Source organism: Pleurodeles waltl, chromosome 3_1 (assembly GCF_031143425.1).
Source record: "Pleurodeles waltl isolate 20211129_DDA chromosome 3_1, aPleWal1.hap1.20221129, whole genome shotgun sequence".
NCBI classification, from domain to species: Eukaryota; Metazoa; Chordata; class Amphibia; order Caudata; family Salamandridae; genus Pleurodeles; species Pleurodeles waltl.
In genome coordinates, this window is record NC_090440.1 from 468003652 (window position 1) to 468021364 (window position 17713).

At 44.1% G+C, this 17713-nt stretch overlaps 1 protein-coding gene across 6 annotated transcripts in view; it reads right to left on the minus strand.

Annotated features, from left to right (window-relative positions):
- Positions 1-17713, minus strand: part of AKAP13 (A-kinase anchoring protein 13) — a 1053268-nt gene that overhangs the window by 582608 nt on the left and 452947 nt on the right. For all 6 annotated transcript variants that reach the window (XM_069222739.1, XM_069222736.1, XM_069222738.1 and 3 more), the window contains one exon: positions 17110-17180. In XM_069222739.1, the coding sequence (XP_069078840.1) occupies positions 17110-17180 (71 nt within the window). The remainder of the gene's footprint in view (positions 1-17109; positions 17181-17713) is intronic.

Below are 17713 nucleotides of genomic sequence, written 5' to 3' on the forward strand. Positions count from 1 at the left end.
CACTACAACAGAGTCTGGAGAGAGCTGCTGTGTAATAAACACAGGGTCTGGTAGGGGAGGTTTATATTTCTTCTCCACCCGCGGTGTAATGGCCCTTCCCTTGACCGGTTCTTGGAAGACCTGTTGTGCATGCTTAAGCATGCCTGGTAACATTGGCAGGCTTTGATATGACGCATGTGTGGACGCCACAGTATTGAAAAGAAAGTCATCCTCCACTGGTTCTGAGTGCATAGTGACATTATGGAATGTCGCCACTCTAGCCAGTACTTGCGTGTAGGATGTGCTATCCTCTGGAGGAGATGGCTTTGAAGGATAACACTCGGGCTGTTGTCTGAAACTCGTGGGTCGCATAGGTCCCATGGGTTTGCATCGTCCTAAGTCTGCACAGTAAGTGTGGGTGACTGTGCAGTTGGTGTACCAACTGGTGTCCTTGTCCGTTGTGGCGAGTGATGTGGCGACATCTCTGGTGAGAAATGTGGGATTGGTGACCTTTCTCTAACCACCTTTGCTCTTGGCTGCTCAGTTTCAGTCTCTGCATGAAAAGCCAATTTTCTTTTAAACTTGAGTGGAGGGATGGTTTGAATTTTTACTGTGTCCTTCTGGATTTGTAACCTTGGTTGAGTTTGGTCAAGCTCTTCCAAATCCAGCTCCTGCTCAAACCTGTGCCTCTCCAAGTTGTTTGGAGAGCCCATGTTCTTCTGTATAAGAAGTCTTTTTCGTCTCCAAAGCCGTTTTTTTCGGTACCGAAACACCCATGGATACGGTCGGTCTCGGCTCCGAGAGGCTCTTCCGAGGCTTATTCGATTCGACCAATCAATGTCAACTCTTTTCGATGCCGGTTTCTCGACCCGAGTCAGAAGACTTCGGCACGATCTTGGCCTTTTTCGGTGCCAAAGATGTTATTTGGTCACCTCTTTTCTTGTGGGTCGAGCCATGGCCTTCCGGCAGTGGCGTCCCTGAGGCCTTCAGTTTTTTAACTGACTTTGGGGCTGGGTCGGGGCAGGCATACTCACTTTTTGTCCTGCCGTCGGTGGTCGGTCTCCGTCGGAGTCGTCCGATTCCGAACCCTGGATCGAGATAGTCATCTCTTCCTCCTCAACGTCGAGGTGTTGTGTCGACTTCGATGCCATCTGCAAGCACCTTGCTCGTCGATCTCTCAAGGTCTTCTTCGACCGAAAAGCCTTGCAGGCCTCACAGGTATGCTCTCTGTGTTCTGGAGACAAACACAGATTACAGACCCGATGCTGGTCTGTATAAGGATACTTGGCGTGGCACGTCGGACAGAAACGGAAGGGGGTCCGGTCCATGAGTCTTCGACGACGGGTGTGGTCGGGCCGACCAGGCCTCGGTTGAGAGCGGAAGCCCCGAAGGGCCGCCGAAGCGGTTGTTTCGTCGGTGCCGATGTATCTATAGGAAACCCGGTCCCGAACGCAACAATACAGACGGATTTCGATGATTTTTAAAACTTTCCCGATTCGAATTACGGGGCGAAGAGGAACACGTCCGAACCAGATGGCGGAAAGAAAACAATCTAAGATGGAGTTGATGCCCATGCGCAATGGAGCCGAAAGGGAGGAGTCGCTCTCTCCCATGACTCGAAAAGACCTCTTCGAAGAAAAACAACTTGTAACACTCCGAGCCCAACACTAGATGGCAGGAACAGAGCACAGCATGTGTATCTGCAGCTACACATGCCATCGAACATATGGATATATGTGTGTAAGTGTGTAAATGTCCTTGTGATTAGATGTCACAGAAACTGTGCTGTTGATAATTGTTTTGGTTGTATATGTTTTTTATGTTTCTTATCTTTCTTTTTGGCACATTTGAAATAATGAATAATAATGCTGGCAACTTATATAATGTTTCTTTAAGGAGATTGTGTGTAAAGAAGTTAAATGAGATCAAAAAAGATGATAAATGAAGGAGATATTCACACAGTGATGAAGTACTGCCTTGAGTTTTTCAAATAATGTATCAATAGCCGGTGGGACTAACGTTATTGCTGTATTTTGTTGCAATTGATGACTCCCCACTAGGGCTTTATAGGATCTCACCCCAGTGCTTATCCCAGTCAATTCTATTAAGGACACAGAGGCAAGGATGATCCCACCTGACGTTCCGCTTTCACGCTTATCCTCTAAGTTTTGGAGTAACGTTTTTGTATGAAAATGTGTGCTTTATGTACTGTACATACTATGACAATGGGTCTGACTCATTTGAAGAGATTGTTTTATTGGTTATGGGTTATATCATGTTAAGTTAGTTTAAAGGCGTGTGTATGATGTAAGATTGTTAGGAGGGCTACTTACAGGTTTCCTCTCTTCATAGGTAATGATGGGACAAAACAAGATGCATGAAGATTCAAACATATCGTGTCTCATACGAAGAAAGAGGGAGTCCTGAGAGAAAGGATTGACTATGTTAGTGCATGACGCTGTGGACTGGATGATGAGTTTATTGGGTCCCTGAATATTTCTGGGAATAGAGGTTTTCTTTTCCTGATACTGTTGCTAAAGTCGCTGCTGTCTGGAAATAATGATAATACTGTGAAGGAAGAATAGCTTAATCCTTTCTTCTGTGTCTTTAATAGAATTGAAAATTACCTTTACTAAAGCTAGGCAAATTTTCACTCCGTCATTGACCATCACAACTGAAATCTCTTACGGTACACCATTTAATTATCTTAATGGTCTATTTTTTCACCTGACTGGGCTCAAGAAGCAGGGAGAGCCCATTCACTGTTTATGAAATTATAATCTATGTTTCAAAACAATGTCAGGCACTTCAAACATTATTTGTGGAAACAAAATACTTTTCTAAATATGTCTGTATGCCAAAGTCCAATTGTATGGTCCTGAATCCAATGCAACACCTCCAAAGTCCAGTGTTGTGGCTATAAATGAAGCTATGTAATTAATGGCCAGTGAGGGTATTCTTCTCTCCTAGTCTGTATGGTCCCTTCCTCGTAGGCTCCAAAAGACCCCCTTGATCCTCTTCTTACACAAAAATTATATATCAAATTGACATTATTGACAACATCTCTAAGGATGCAGTAGGATTTTTTTTGTTTGGATAGGTTTTGAGATTTATAATGTTGTGTTGTTAAGTCCTATTCTTTATTGGTATAAACTTACTGACCTCACATTTGGGGTGTGACATACTGAGGAACTCCATCAAGTAAAGGTCTAAAGATCGTACACAGTAGGGAAGGGGTTGCTTTAATGTTGTTGAACTAGACATAAAAAAAAAACACCATAGTTAAAGTGAAGTTATGGTGACATTTGGCCAAAATAGAAAAGTATGTTTAAAAAGACTCCTGAAATTCATTAACAACACATTTAACGTGCAGTTATTGTTACAAATTAAACAAAAAACACTGAACTACACCAGTTATGATTTGCTCTGCACAATAGCCATACAATCTACAACTTGCACACCAAATGCAATGCTTAGAACTTCACAAACTTTAAGGCAACAGCACCTAAATGCTCAACATAATTAAAAAAAACATAGTCAAACTGGTAAATATTACTAAATTCACAGTTATCTCATGAATATGGCTAATGGTAACATGATACATAATGTCGTCTGTTATTGTGTCTGTCCCATCAAAGGTGATGTCACAAGTATTGCATTTTGTTTGCGATATATTTTGTGAAATATACATATGTATGAAAAACGTTTCCATAACAATATAAAAACTTTTTTTTACCTATGGGCACAGCATTAAATAATACGAATTTCATAGGAAGATTTATTGATTCCTAAAAATTATTAAACACCACAAATTCTTTTTTTTTTTTGCAAAGTGTTTTCGGTGATCAACATTTTCTTTTTCCCTACAAAATCCCACATGCCTAGCACTATACACACATTATTGGCAAACGTTTCTGCTGAATAATTTTGCTGTTTTTGAACTACCCTTTCAATAATTAGCTTAGAAAAAGTAATATCACCTTACCCACACCCTGAACTAAATGCTTTGGCTTGGTACTGATTCGTTTTTAAATTAAGTAGTACTAATTTCTAAGTTGACTCTATCTAAGTTATTAGCTGATAATGTGTTGTGTTCCAAGAACATAAATAAACCCATTCATGCTTTGTTGTTTATAAGTGTAATAACTAAAGGACTGTGGTGACACTCCCGGCACTAGGGATTACACCATAAAACGTATGCTCTATTTTATTTGCAATATGTTTGCTGCTGATGTTTTAAACTTCATTTGGTTTGTCAGTCCAGTTTTTCTACATATGTATCCAAAGAATCAAGGCATAAAAGGTTTAGACACACTATGTTCCAATGTTCCTTTCTTGATGATAACATAAAATATGCCTTTCCTATGTAAGCATCCATTCCACCAGTTATGAGGAATAGTGTGCGAACGAGCTTCTTCTGAAAATGTGTGTGTTAAATAGGGAGGGTTAACTGATCAATTTCTCTCAATCTGCTGTTAGATATTATATTAACATGAAATTTAAACATCTAAACAAGCACACTAGTCCATTTGGGCTCATGGTACGCAGTTAGAGCGCCATCTCAGTAGGCTGATATGCTGAATATAGATTTCTACTGAATATGAGAATGGTGTTTAGACAAAATGAAGAATACATATTTCATGATATTTCTTTACCTAAATCTTCACAAAAAATCTCACTCAGCAGCATCCTTCACTTTACTTATGAGTGGTAGGTTACTTAGATTTGTAATATCTTCGCAGGACGATTCTATCCATTTGGACTGTTAAAGTTTGCACTGAAATTCTCTAGCAACATCTTGCAAGTGGAGTAAACTGTGTTGTTCGGTATGCTTAAATGGGAAAAAAGGGGACTATTTCGAATAATATTTAATTAAGTTACTTGCCATTAGGGGGGGTGGCCAAACACGGTGGATGCAGTCTAGCGAAGCTCCCGTAGCCCGCCTGGGAGTCCCATGTAATCCTGCAGACTCGGCCAAGAATCTTGACCAGCTCAGCTAGAGCTGAGGGAGGAGACTGTTGAGAACCGGAGGGAGCCATCGGGGTCACTCATTCTGGTCCCCTGACAACCGGACTCCGGCCCACCGCAGACAGGAGTGCCACGGCCTACGTGGGCCTGGGCGGTGGCCTAGAGGACAAGCCCACCCAGCCCTCCCGCTGGCTGACTGACTGACTGACTGACTGATTGATTGATTCCTCCAGCGGACAGAAGCTGGGTCTGATGGTGGGGCTTGTAGGAGCTGTGGCGGTGTCCCCCCTCTGGGGTGACCAAGACAACCCTTCAGCACTCTGGTGAATGCAGATACTGGGGCTGGATTTGCCCTGCGCTATAGGGGGGTGCAACAGATAGAAGAGCCTTTGGTGCCTGGTGATCCCTGGGGCCCGGCCGATGCCAGAAATTATACGGCCGAACCTGCAGACCCTCGCCTTCCCCCCTGCCGTTGGGATGGAACGCATTGAGCCAGTTGGAGTGTGAGGTGCCATTGGAGGAGGCGGGCTCAGGGAAGAAAGACTCTCAGCCCAGAAGCAGGAAGCGCACCCATGCCTGGTCGCAGGGGATTAGACAATATTATCCCTAGAGAAGATGGAAGGTCTTCAATTGATACCCAGTAAGCGGCGCTGCGCAGCAGCAGGTTGAGCCTCCCCCCGCCTGATCTAAATGAGGTGAGAGACTGGTTGATGGCGGGAATATCATTTGGGCTCTGCTGCAATGGATCTGCTCTGAAGTAGGAACTCTGAATAAAAGGCACAGCAAGAATCAGAAATGCGGTCTGCTGTCGGGAGGGACTGCCAGGCCAGTTGGTGAAGGGGGAAAGGAGCATGAGAACTCTGCAACAAGGCAGCCTGCGCCCCATCCCACTCAGCGGACTCTGGGGCTTACAAGGAACAGAGCAATAGTTCAGCTACTAGGGGCCTACATCCCTCCCACCAATCCTGCCCCTTGAAGACAAACTGGACCCGATTCTGCAAGAAATCCCTGAGTCTCGGACGGCCATTGAACACCACATCAACTCTTTTGCCATGGACCGCGGCATCTTGAGGGATGAGCATAAGAAGCTGGCAGATAAAGTGTGTACTGCGGAGGGCACCCTAACCGAGCTGGTCCCCCAGCATGCCAGAACTCTGACAACCTCGCAGATGTCCTGCGTCATATCCAACGGCTACGTGACAGCGCAGAAGAAGCTGAAGCCCGAGCATGTCGAAACAATGTGAGGATAGCGGGCCTGCCAGAAGGTGAAGAAGGAACTAATCCCACTCGGTTCATCAAGGTGTGGCTTCGTATAACTGTCGTGCCCAAGGGTCTGCCGACCATATTTGTTGTTGAGCTCACCGGATCCCTGTGCGCCGTCTGCCTCCAAGGGCGCCACCCCCGGCCCACAGTGGCACAGGGATCATGAACTATTGTGATCATGACCACTAATTGCGGATGGCGTGGAGCTTATCACCCATCAAGGTGGCCAAAGCAACAGTTTCATTATTCCCGGACTACACGCTGGAGTGGCGCCGTACATCATATCAGTCTATGAAGAAGAAACTCCACGAGGAGGGCCTGAAATACGCCCTTTTATTCCCAGCATGGTTAGAAATCTTGCACGACAACCGCTTCCTGTTCTTCGAAACCTCTATTGTCGCCTGCGACTGGCTATAACAAACATACCCTATGGCCCGCCATCAGGAGAAAGATGGAGAAGCCCTAACCCTTGCTCGCAAGAACTCTAGCCAGCGCGAACGGCATGAGAAAGGAGCATCGACGGCAGCCCCCTGGCCCCAGGGGGCTCCTGAGGGTAGGGCAGCAGTACTGCAGTCGGTGAAGAACACAGAGGCCCAGATCAGCCAGTCGCCCTCATGTCACTCCACCACATCCAATATGCCCATGTTCCCCTTGATCACCTCACAGACCTCTGATACTATTATCTGGCTGTAGCGGTGCCTTCCTGAGTGATCCCCTGTATCATGCATGAAACTTTAGGACTTGGCGTAACTCCCAAGGAGCCGAGGAGTGGCATCAGAACACTTGTCCCTAAATGTTGTGAACGGGAAAGGCCATGGATTTCTAACAGATATGGACTCTCAGGTGTGGGTGCCAAGGAGCTATATCATTGTTAATCCCATATGGGCAAATTGGCACCCACCAGATTTAAGGTATGCATGAATCCCCCCCCACGTGCAATTGCACATATGGTTAGTCGAACAGATGTTTCATGTTGGACCCAATAGTTGGGGTTCATAAAATGTTGCTTTGCCTGCCAACTGATGCTCTGCCGAACTGGACGGGAGGACGGGGCTCCAACCAATCACACATTAGAAAGATGGCGACTACGCTGTAGCATTATAAGATAATGACATGGAATGTTAAGAGGTTTGGGTTCCACTCAAAAGAGGCATAGGGTGCTAGCCCAACCACATCTCCGTAAGGCATCTATTGTCTACCTGCAGGAAACTCATTTATCATTACCTCAGGTGGTCGGGCTTAGATCAAAGTAGAGAGGTCAGGTAATAGCCACCTGCAATTCTGGGTTTCCCAGAGGTGCGGTCATCAGAGCAGGAGTCCCCTTCCAGATTATGTAAACAAAAATAGACACCTTTGGTAGATATGCCTTCGTACTGGACTATTTGGATTTAACACAGATGGTACTGGGGAGCGTATATTGCCCCAACAGAGACCAAGATGTCTTTTTGCAACGCCATTCCGCAACACTGGCAGAATGGGAACATATACCATGGGTGATAGGAGGATATTTTACCGCAATGTTAGATATTACACTAGACTGCTCACATCAACCCAGTAAAGCAAGCACAGGCCCTTACACCCTGGACTGTTCATTGAGTTCTAGCAGACATATGGAGAACACGACATGAGAGAATGAGGGAATACTCTATTTTTCTCCCCACCGCATGGTTAACACACTCGATTAGACCGCATCCTCTGCACAGCCCAAATGACGAGGAGATTCACATACACAACCCAATGGAAGTGACGCTCCAATGGGGCGTGTCCCTATGCCAGTCCCTACACTGTGCATGCAACTGGCCCATCTGGAGGATGCATTCTTTCGCAGCGCTGTGAACAAAGCCATATCAGAGTACTTTACTATAAACTAGGGTACCGCCTCGACAAAAGGAGTGAAATGGGATGCATTCAAGGTGGTTATTAGGGGGGTAGCCATTAAAACCATGGTAGGGACTAGGAGCCTGTTGCTACGAGATTTGACCAATATAGAGAATCGAATGGCTAAGTTAGAGCGGGAGTCAATCGTTGACTCTAACCGTTCACCTGAATTATTAGTAGCTAAAAAACGACATGCAGAACTAATTGAGCAACTGTGGGTTTCTGACTACAGAACCTACACACACAGGACACATGTAGATTGGAATAAGGCGAGGGCCTTGTTAGCGCGTATGATACAACCTCCCAGGAACCCTAACCCAGTCCTTCAGGTGATATCGCAATCCGGTCTGCAGTGCTCCACTGAGCTAGAGGTGAATCGGGCATTCCAAGAATATTACAAGGCCTTACAAAAAGCCACTCTGTGCTGTGTTTCTCGGACCTCCGACTCCCACGCCTGTCCAGAGATGGTTGTGCACAATTGGCTGGGCCCATAACGGAAGAGGAGGTACGTCAGGCTATAAGGGAGATGCCATGCAATAAGACCCGGGTATTGATGGGTTGCCCATCGAAATCTACTTGACATTCGCATCACAGCTCACCCCAAAGTTCGTTGCAAAATGGCACTAAAACGTAGGGAGCTCCCCGTTACCTCGAGCCAAGCACTAGCCACTTCTTTATTAAAACCAGGTCGAGCACCCACCAAGTTTACCTCTTTCAGACCATTGTCAATATTAACCACGGATTATAAAATACTCAGCAAAGTCCTTGCACAGAGGCTCCTGCCACTCCTTCCACAGTTAATTGACACTGATCAATGTGGTTCTGTACCCCCCCAGGAGCTCTTCATTAAACATTCGTCATCTGTATCAGGTGATGGAGGTAGTGCAGTCAGTTTATAAGGGGGTGAAATGCTTTTCGCTAGACCTGCAGCAGGGGTTTGATTTGCTAGATTGGGAATATCCACTTCCTATTCTTAGAAAATTCAACACACCGGGTGGCTACATAAGATAAGTTAAGGTAGTGTACTCCTGCCCTAAGGCCAGAGCGAAGACAGGTGAGCACATCTCACTAACCTAACAGATATCCCTGGGCACCCGACAGGGCTGCCCGCAGTCCCCATTACTATTCGCTCTGGCGATTGAACCTCTTGCCCAAAAGCTTAGACAGGAGGGAGGCAGTTGAGGGATGCCTGATGGGGTTTGAATGCACATGGTGTCCCTATATGCGGATGAAAAGCTAAGTTCATTAGCAGAGTGCATGAGCTAATAAGCCACACCTTCACACAATTTGGCGCTATCTCAGGCTTGAAAGTAAACCATTAAAAGTCACTTGTGTTTTCATTCCAAGAGAGGTTATTCACCTCTGCCACAGTCCCATTGGGTGCGCTTGAGATCCCCGAGGCCTATCAGACATTCAGATATCTTGTGGTACAAATATATCGCTCCCCTGTCGACCTACTAGAAGGTAATTTGAACAAAGTGATAACAGCATTGAGATGACAGATCAAATTCTGGACTTCCCTGCCCCTATCAGCGCCTGGGTGCTTGGCATTAGCAAAGATGGTGATACTTCCCAAGTTATTGTATTTTTTTTGTGAACCTCCCAATCCGAATACCGAGGTCGATTTTCAAAACACTGAACATCTTACTGACAGAATTAATATGGGCCAACAGGCACCACCGTATCAGCCTTCAAAAACTGAAGTTGCCCACAGTGGAGGGAGGGATGGGTGCGCCCAATTTTCAGACATACTGCATTGCAGCACAAGTGCACTGGCTGGCCTACTGGTTAGTGGGAATACACCTACAGGAGATAAACCATACACAGACACGACTAGAAAGCAGAGAAGTACAATCGCTTCTTCTGCCATGGAGACTGCAACACACAAAGCGGCTACCCATATTGTTGCAAAACATTCTGTGGTATTGGCGCATGGCGCTCAGGTTGCCCAAGACTACAACACCATACGCACCCAACATTCCCCTGTGTGGCTTTCCCACCCCAGCTGGGGTTCTCTCTATGACAAGGCTGAGGCAATTAGAAGAGAGTGGATTCTCAGCCATAGGGGATCTCTTCGTGGAGGGTCACCTCCTCTCCCACAGGGAGTTTATAGCCCAAATTCAACTACCAGGCCCCCAATTTCTAATACAAGCCAATCTGTTACATTTTATACACCACCAATGGAACACATCCAGGGAAGAACACCAGACGCATTCCCTAGTACAGACACTTTATGACATTGGGTCAGGGAGGCATCTAATTAAATGGCTATACAAAGAGCAGCGCTCCCATTATCGTATATCAATGTCCCCTCTGCGGGAAAGATGGGAAACAGACTTAGCATTCCTTCTGCATGATAAAGAATGGAAATTCCTTACGGAACATGCATCCCATATTCCCCACAATGCACAATTTAAATGCATCCAGTTTGCAATCTTCCATAGAGCCTACTTGACTCCGAAAAGGGTTTTCCCAACTGCAAAATCCACCTGTCCTCGGTGTCATACAGAGAAGGCAGATGTACTCCAGATGTTGTGGGTCTGTCCGTCCCTGAGACACTACTGGAATAGCATACACAACAGTTTGTGAAATCAATGAGTTCTCTTATTGGGATTCAGCTCACCATTGCATATTGGACCTGTATCCTAGGCAGGGGAAAGTGGGAGTGACTACTAGATTTGTCGACCTAGCACTTCTACTAGCCAAACGGTAAATCACAATTTTCTGGATGTCCCCTACACCCCGTCTGACCAAACATGGAGAACAGAGTTACTCCACTGGGGGGGGAGGCAGAGGGTTCAGCCTTGCATAGAGAGGAATACAGTGGTCTGCAGAAACGCCCCATATCAGCAGATAGGGAGATGTTATTAGAACACCTCCAACAGAATGGGTTGGAGGACACTCAGGAGAACGCAGAGGGCACAGGTATCAACCGGGCAAACTGAGCTGTGATACACTAGGGATGCTCCTTGCGGATCCCATCATTATCCCACACAATGCCAATTTAAAGTTCCAAGCGGGGGTCTCCTTGTTTCTTCCTTCCCCCCTTGCAAAATGGCACAGATATTGAGACTATCCTTAAAGGAGCACAGAGCAGGTTAAGGTGAGTTTGGGGGTGGGGAGGAAAAGGGTAGAGGGCTGTTTAATGCAACTTTAATTAGTACCAGGCACTGAGGTAGGTCTCCATGCCAGGGGTTGCAATAAACCCAAGCAGAAATAAGAAAATACTTGGTCAGTCCTTCGATACATATTGATAAGGAAGGATAGAATACTGGTGTACATTCAATCTTTAAAGGTTATTTAACAGCATGGGGACGATGATTCACAGAAAACCAGGTATTAGATATTGCCACATAATAAAATAACAACTGGTTTTCGTTGCACTTAGGAAAGATGCATAGAACAGAATGACAGTAGAACTGCCTTAGTCAATGATTTATGTAATCACTCTTAACTCACTAGATAGTTTAAGTAATGTTAATCTGTCAACTATGTATACATAAACGTTTGACAACCTTATGACGACAAATATATATCCATTGTCTGGTACACAGACATGTTGTGACTACAATGTAATGACTGTTTCACAACATGTTAATAAAAAATATGTTTGAAAAATAAAGTTACCAGCATTATTTTTAGCAAAATGAGGCTTTATACCACTATGACCCCGCCCAAGTGGCACTGCGCAACAGACAGAGGCGAAGAGTGAGAGGCAGGAAATTCCATAACTTAGGCCCTAGAAACAAGAAGGACCGTCCTCCCCGAGAACTTGGAACTGCTGAACGGAAGCTTCTACTTGGGGGTGTAAAGATGGATCAGGGTGCAAATATGTGCAGACCCAATCAGGTGCATGGCTTTATACGCATAACATAATGATTTTGACTTCAAGTGTTTTGCTATTGGAAGTCAATGCAAGCAGTAAAGACAGGTGTTGTGAAGAATATGACAAAGTAAACATGCAGCAGCATTCTGAACAATTTGCAGCTGCTTTATCCGTGAGTTTTTGACACCCAGATATAGCACATTGCCATAGTCTGACATCATGTTTACAAAATCTGGATTGTTTGCAAAATGATAGAAATTGATGTACGCTCTGTGCTGTGCCATCTGCTTAAATCTGAAAGAATGGGAGACTACTGGGAGCCTCGTCATTGAGGTTGTCTTTTATTTTATAGCATTGCACTAATTAAAAAACACTTCCTCCGTGTTTTTCTAAATAGAAAGTCCATTTGCAAGCAGCTCACCTACAGCTCTAGATGATCCTCTTCCGTGCCACATGGTTCCCCGTCCTAGGTTCTATAGTCAGATCCAAAGTAGCACATGAAACCTTCCTATGGTGACCTCCACATTTAGCTGATTAATGGCTGGAAGATTATGCCCAAGACCTGAGGTCCATCAATATTCCACCAGGTAATCTAGAAACTATTCTCAGGCTTCCAGTTTGGTCTAATACACCATATCACAGGCACCTTGTATAACATCATTTGACCTGTACAAATGCCTCCTTTTCCCAAACCTCTATGCCCGGAGGCTGCAAAGAGGATCTGTTTTACTGTGTGTCTAGATGCCAATTAAATTCACCAGATTTATCAAAGTGCATGGCTACCTGGCTTCCCGGCACTAACAGAGCCAGCTTGAGTAAAATATGTTGAAAAGTTAAGAAAAGAGGTACGTTTTTAATTTCTTTCTAAAGATCATAAAATCATCTTCCATTCTGAGACTAGTAGGCAAAGAATTCCAGAGCCTTTGAGAAAGAAATGTGAAAGAGAGACCTCCAACTCTGGCATTTTTGACTCTGGAAACGGCAAGGAGGTCAAGATTGTTGGACCTAAGAGCCCTATAAGTGTGATATTGGGTAATCAGCTGCTGGAGAACATGTGGGCCACCTTTGCCCAGTGGGTGGTGCAGAGTGCTCTGAACTGTACTCTGCAACTTATGGGTAGCAAGTGCAAGGTTTTCAGTGCTTTGCGCGCTGACTGCATTTTGGGAATGCCTAACAGTATCCGGGCTGTGGCGTTCTGGATGACATGGAGTTTTTTAATAACTGACAGAGGGCTGTCCAGATACAGTGAGTTGCCGTAGTCAAGGCGGGAAAGGATTACTCCTTGGATCACAGTTCTTCTGAACTCCCTTGGGAGCCACTTCAATGTCTTCCTCAAAGCTCTCAGAAAGCCAAAGCAGCTGCCCGCTACCTTATTTACTTGGGATGCCATGGAGAGCTGCTTGTCTATAATGAGCCATAGGCTCTCGACTTCCGGCTTAGGGGATGGAAATTCTCCCTGGGGTTGTTGCCAACCACCATAGCCTCTGTTTTCTCCCTGTTCAATTTTAAGCAGCTGGCTGCCATCCAATTTGAGACCTTCGCTAAGCACCCATTAAGACTCACAAGATATGGAGCCTGTATCAGGCGATAGGGAGACGGTCAGCTGTATATCGTCCACGTAAGATACCACTGTGAAGCCAAATGAGCAAATTATATCAGATAACCAGTGAACATATACATTAAAATGTGTGGGGCTCTGGGAAGAAACAGGAGGTACCCCACAGTTCGGCTGAAGTCTGGCTGAAAACAGAGGTCCTTCACTAACCTAGAAGCTCCACTTCACCAAAAATGAGGCAAGCCATTTTAAGACATTGCCTGTGATGCCTATTTCTTTCAGCCGACGGAGTAGGATGAGATGCGATAAAGTATCAAATGCCACACTTAGGTAAAGAGAATAAGTGCGGCTGAGCACTCTGGTGCTTGAGATCTTTAGTAGCTCTTAAAAGCGCTGTTTCTGTGCTACTTATTTCATGGAAGCCTGTTTGAGTAGGATGAAGGATATTATTGGCTTCCAAATATTTTGCGACGTGTTTCTTTATTATTTTTTCTTAAATGTTACTGATTCCAGGGAGTAATTATATAGGTCTGTAATTTTCTACTACTTCTCGATCCAAGGAGAGGTTTCTTATGTAAGGGGTGGCCAATGCCATATTTCCATTCATCTGGGACACAGCAGGTAGTCAAGGACAGGTTGAATATGCAAGTCCAAGTGACAGTCATCGTCTCTCCCCCTTTCAGTATAATGTCTATTGGGGCAGGATCAAATGGAGAGCCCAGTTTAATTGATTTTGCTACAACAGCGATTTCCTCATTGCCCAAGTGAGGAAATAAGGACAATTTTGCTGCTGTCTTATTCTTCATGGGCCTTTCCTCTATGCCAGCCTTGTAACCTGTCGAGCCTGATAGAGCATCATAAATATTCTTCAGTTTTCCAGGAAAGTGGTTGGCAAGTTGTTTGTGGCATTCTCCCGAAGGAGAGACACCTGTTTCTGGTATTACAGGCTTTAAGAAGGTATTTACAATGTTGTAAAATTCTTTAGATGAGTTTGAGGATTGCATGATCCTTTCTGCGAAGTTGTTAATCCCGGCTTTGTGGATGGCATACTGATATTTTTTCAGGGAAGTTTTATAAAGCTGTTTGCATGCCTCATCATAGCTGGTTCTCCTCTTTCCTTCACATGTTTTACATTTTAGTTTTTAGTTCCTGAGAGAAACACTGAATTTTATTCCAGGATTGCCTTTTTAAGTGTTTTTTAAAAGAATTAACCCATCCAGGGTCTTATTAATCCACTTTTAAAGTCCTAGATAGGACATGGACACCTCTTTATATTCTGTTTGGTTTGGAATAGAGTTCAATAGCGCCAGTTCCCAGCCAGCTCTATCACGTGGTCTTGGAATACACAACTTTAGGTATGGACTCTCCAGTTTTTGGGATGGAGAAAGGAATAATATAGTGGTCCCTCCAGACAGTGCGCAGAGGGGAGTCCACTAGCATGTTAGATAGGTTAGTAAAAATTGTGTCCAAGGTATGGTTGTGCATTGGAAAGTTGACCATCTGAGAAAATCAAATCATTGCCATGTCCAGTACCAAGTTGGCCACCTGGGTACATGCTGGGTCCTCTACATTAATGTTTAGGTCACCCAATAGTGTTAAGTTGGCTGTTTGGAGGCTATGCACTGCTAGTACTTCTGGCATATCCTTTACAAACTCTGTGGATGAGCCTGGTGGACGATATACCAGTAAACCTGAAAATGTATACGAGTAAGAGGGTTTGATGGAAAATAACAGGCTTTCACTGCCTGGGATCACCATCGGCGCAAACTTGTACCATTCCAGAAAACAACATGTACACTGCTACAATTCAGTACTGGCTCCACTGCAATATTTTCACGTAAGTGCCCCAGTCTGCACCTAGGTACAGCCTGTATCTTGGTTTGTTATTTGCCAGGTGATCCCTCAGTTTCATGCAACACAAAGTATCCAGTGAACGATCTTACTGTGCACTGGTACCGATCTGTGAATTGCAATCTTCTTAGCTGTCCCTCCCACATATATGCCTGCTTTTTCCTGCTTTATGGTGAATCTGCCAACAGCTTCTCTCTGCACCTACATTACAATGATATACATCGTATTCCATCGGATTATGAGCCATACTATTCAGTAAACCTGCGAATTTGTTCACCAATCCTAATTTTCAGTGTTGCTGGCTAGGAAATGTAATACTACCGGCTAAGGGTGGGACTAAGTGGGACACCTTCATCCTAGATTTTATGGATAACGACTGACAATTTGATTTTTTTCTGTTTAGAAGCACTGCATGAATATTCAATTTTAGGTGGAAATCCTGTAATTCAAGCACAGGGTCTCAATTTTCAAGATGTAATGTCCACCTTCTACAGTTCTGGGTGAAACACTAAACACCGCTAAGGGAGCCAAAGGATAGCATCGTTTTTGGCCTATATGACGACCCAAAAGGAAGATGCACAGTTCACAGAAACTGGTGTGGTTAGTTACCTATTAGAAGGCGGCATAGTCCTGTAAATACAAGTAGTTCGCTTTCAGAGGATAGAGAGATAGGCAGATGGACTTGGGCAGAATTGAAGATACAGAAATACAGAAAATCATGTTAGTGAACATTCACAAACGTGTGATCGAGTTGAAGGCTTATGTCACTTTCTGGGCACTAACAACTAAATAGGAACTATGCACCAGAAACAAAGTCCTTAACCTTTCTTTCCTTCAGCTGGATACCCAAAGTGTACACATAGAGGAGAGGTTAGAATAACTGATGAGGCAAAAGTAATGTGGAACTGACAGGAGGGTCTGGTGACTGTGGAGGTGCAAACAATGCTCGTCAGAATTCTGCTACAAAAACAGCAGACAAAGGAGATGTAAAGCAGACGTGTAAACGATAACAAGACGGCAGCCAATGTGCAGCTCATTATTACATTAATTTAGTCTAATGGGCCAAAATGACAGTCAGAGGAGATGGAAGCCAAATTAAATACACAACAGGTCAACGTTAATAAAATAATACATTAGAGGACGTTTATTAATAGTCTCTCTACATAACTTGCTCTGGTCAACGAGGGTCATTTACAAAAATAAATGGTTCAGTTTTGCTAAAAGCATGGAAATGTACCATAAAATGTTCAATATTCACAATATGAATGAAGGAAAGGGCCCAAAGTAAACACTATTTATTGCAAGAAAAAAAGTACATCTAGCAAAGAAAATAGCACTCCCAATTTTAACTTACTCTCTGCATCCTTTCAGAATGCCATGACTAAAGCAGACATCCTAAGGGATAGAAAACCATATGTAATTCAGCATGGAAACCATGCATACTTGCAATTATGCTACGCCACACCTACTTTACACATGCATTGAGATTACCAAAAGTATTGAAAAAAATAGTTTTCGCGCTCTTTCTCTCAACCTCTCAAGATGAGAGAACCTAAGAAGACTTCGAAGGGGTGTGCAAAGATGAGCCAAAAATGTATGCATGATTGAAAAAAACATTGGCTGGTCTCCTATTTAGTCTGCATTCAAGTCTACCATTATTTATTTCAACTCCTGCTATAATTCATCCTACTGTGTCCAAAAGAAACACAACATTAGCACATTAAGTGCGCCAGTAGGATGAAGAGAGATTTAGCTATGAGCATACGAAAGAATAAGGATCTTAACTTACCAAATCTTCAGATAATGAGTCTAATGTTTCAGCAAAGTCTACTTCATCTTCGCATTTCATATCCAGGCTTTCTGTAAGGCAAAATGAAATAATGTTGAAAATCTAAGAAAGGTGGTATTTTTACCACCAAGGTTCCCTGTTTGTCAGATCATTTCTTGATTTCACTATTACGTTTCATACAAAATGCACCCGAGCCAGCCTTACTCTCACCTTTGCTGCTGACATGTTTACAACTTCGGCTTAAAGATCACATGATATTTAATTACAGAGAGGAGCACTCGGTCACCTTCGGGAAAAATTCCCAGGTGGACTGGAGGTTCGTCCCACGATATTGTGGTTGACTATGGGCAAAGGGACTGGCTTCTTGTTCATGATTCAAAACGTATGTTTCCACGCCTCGTTTTACAAAACGTTTCGTGATATACTGTCTGCTTATACACACATAGTTCGCAGTTCGCAATTGTACAAAGCAACCTTTAAGTGGTCTGTTTTCGGTAATCTCTTAAAAGCAACAGCTAACTCGCTAAACACGCCAAATCTCCACAATAAACATACTCGTACAGTCAATATGATTCCATCGCAAATATGTTTAACTACACCATAT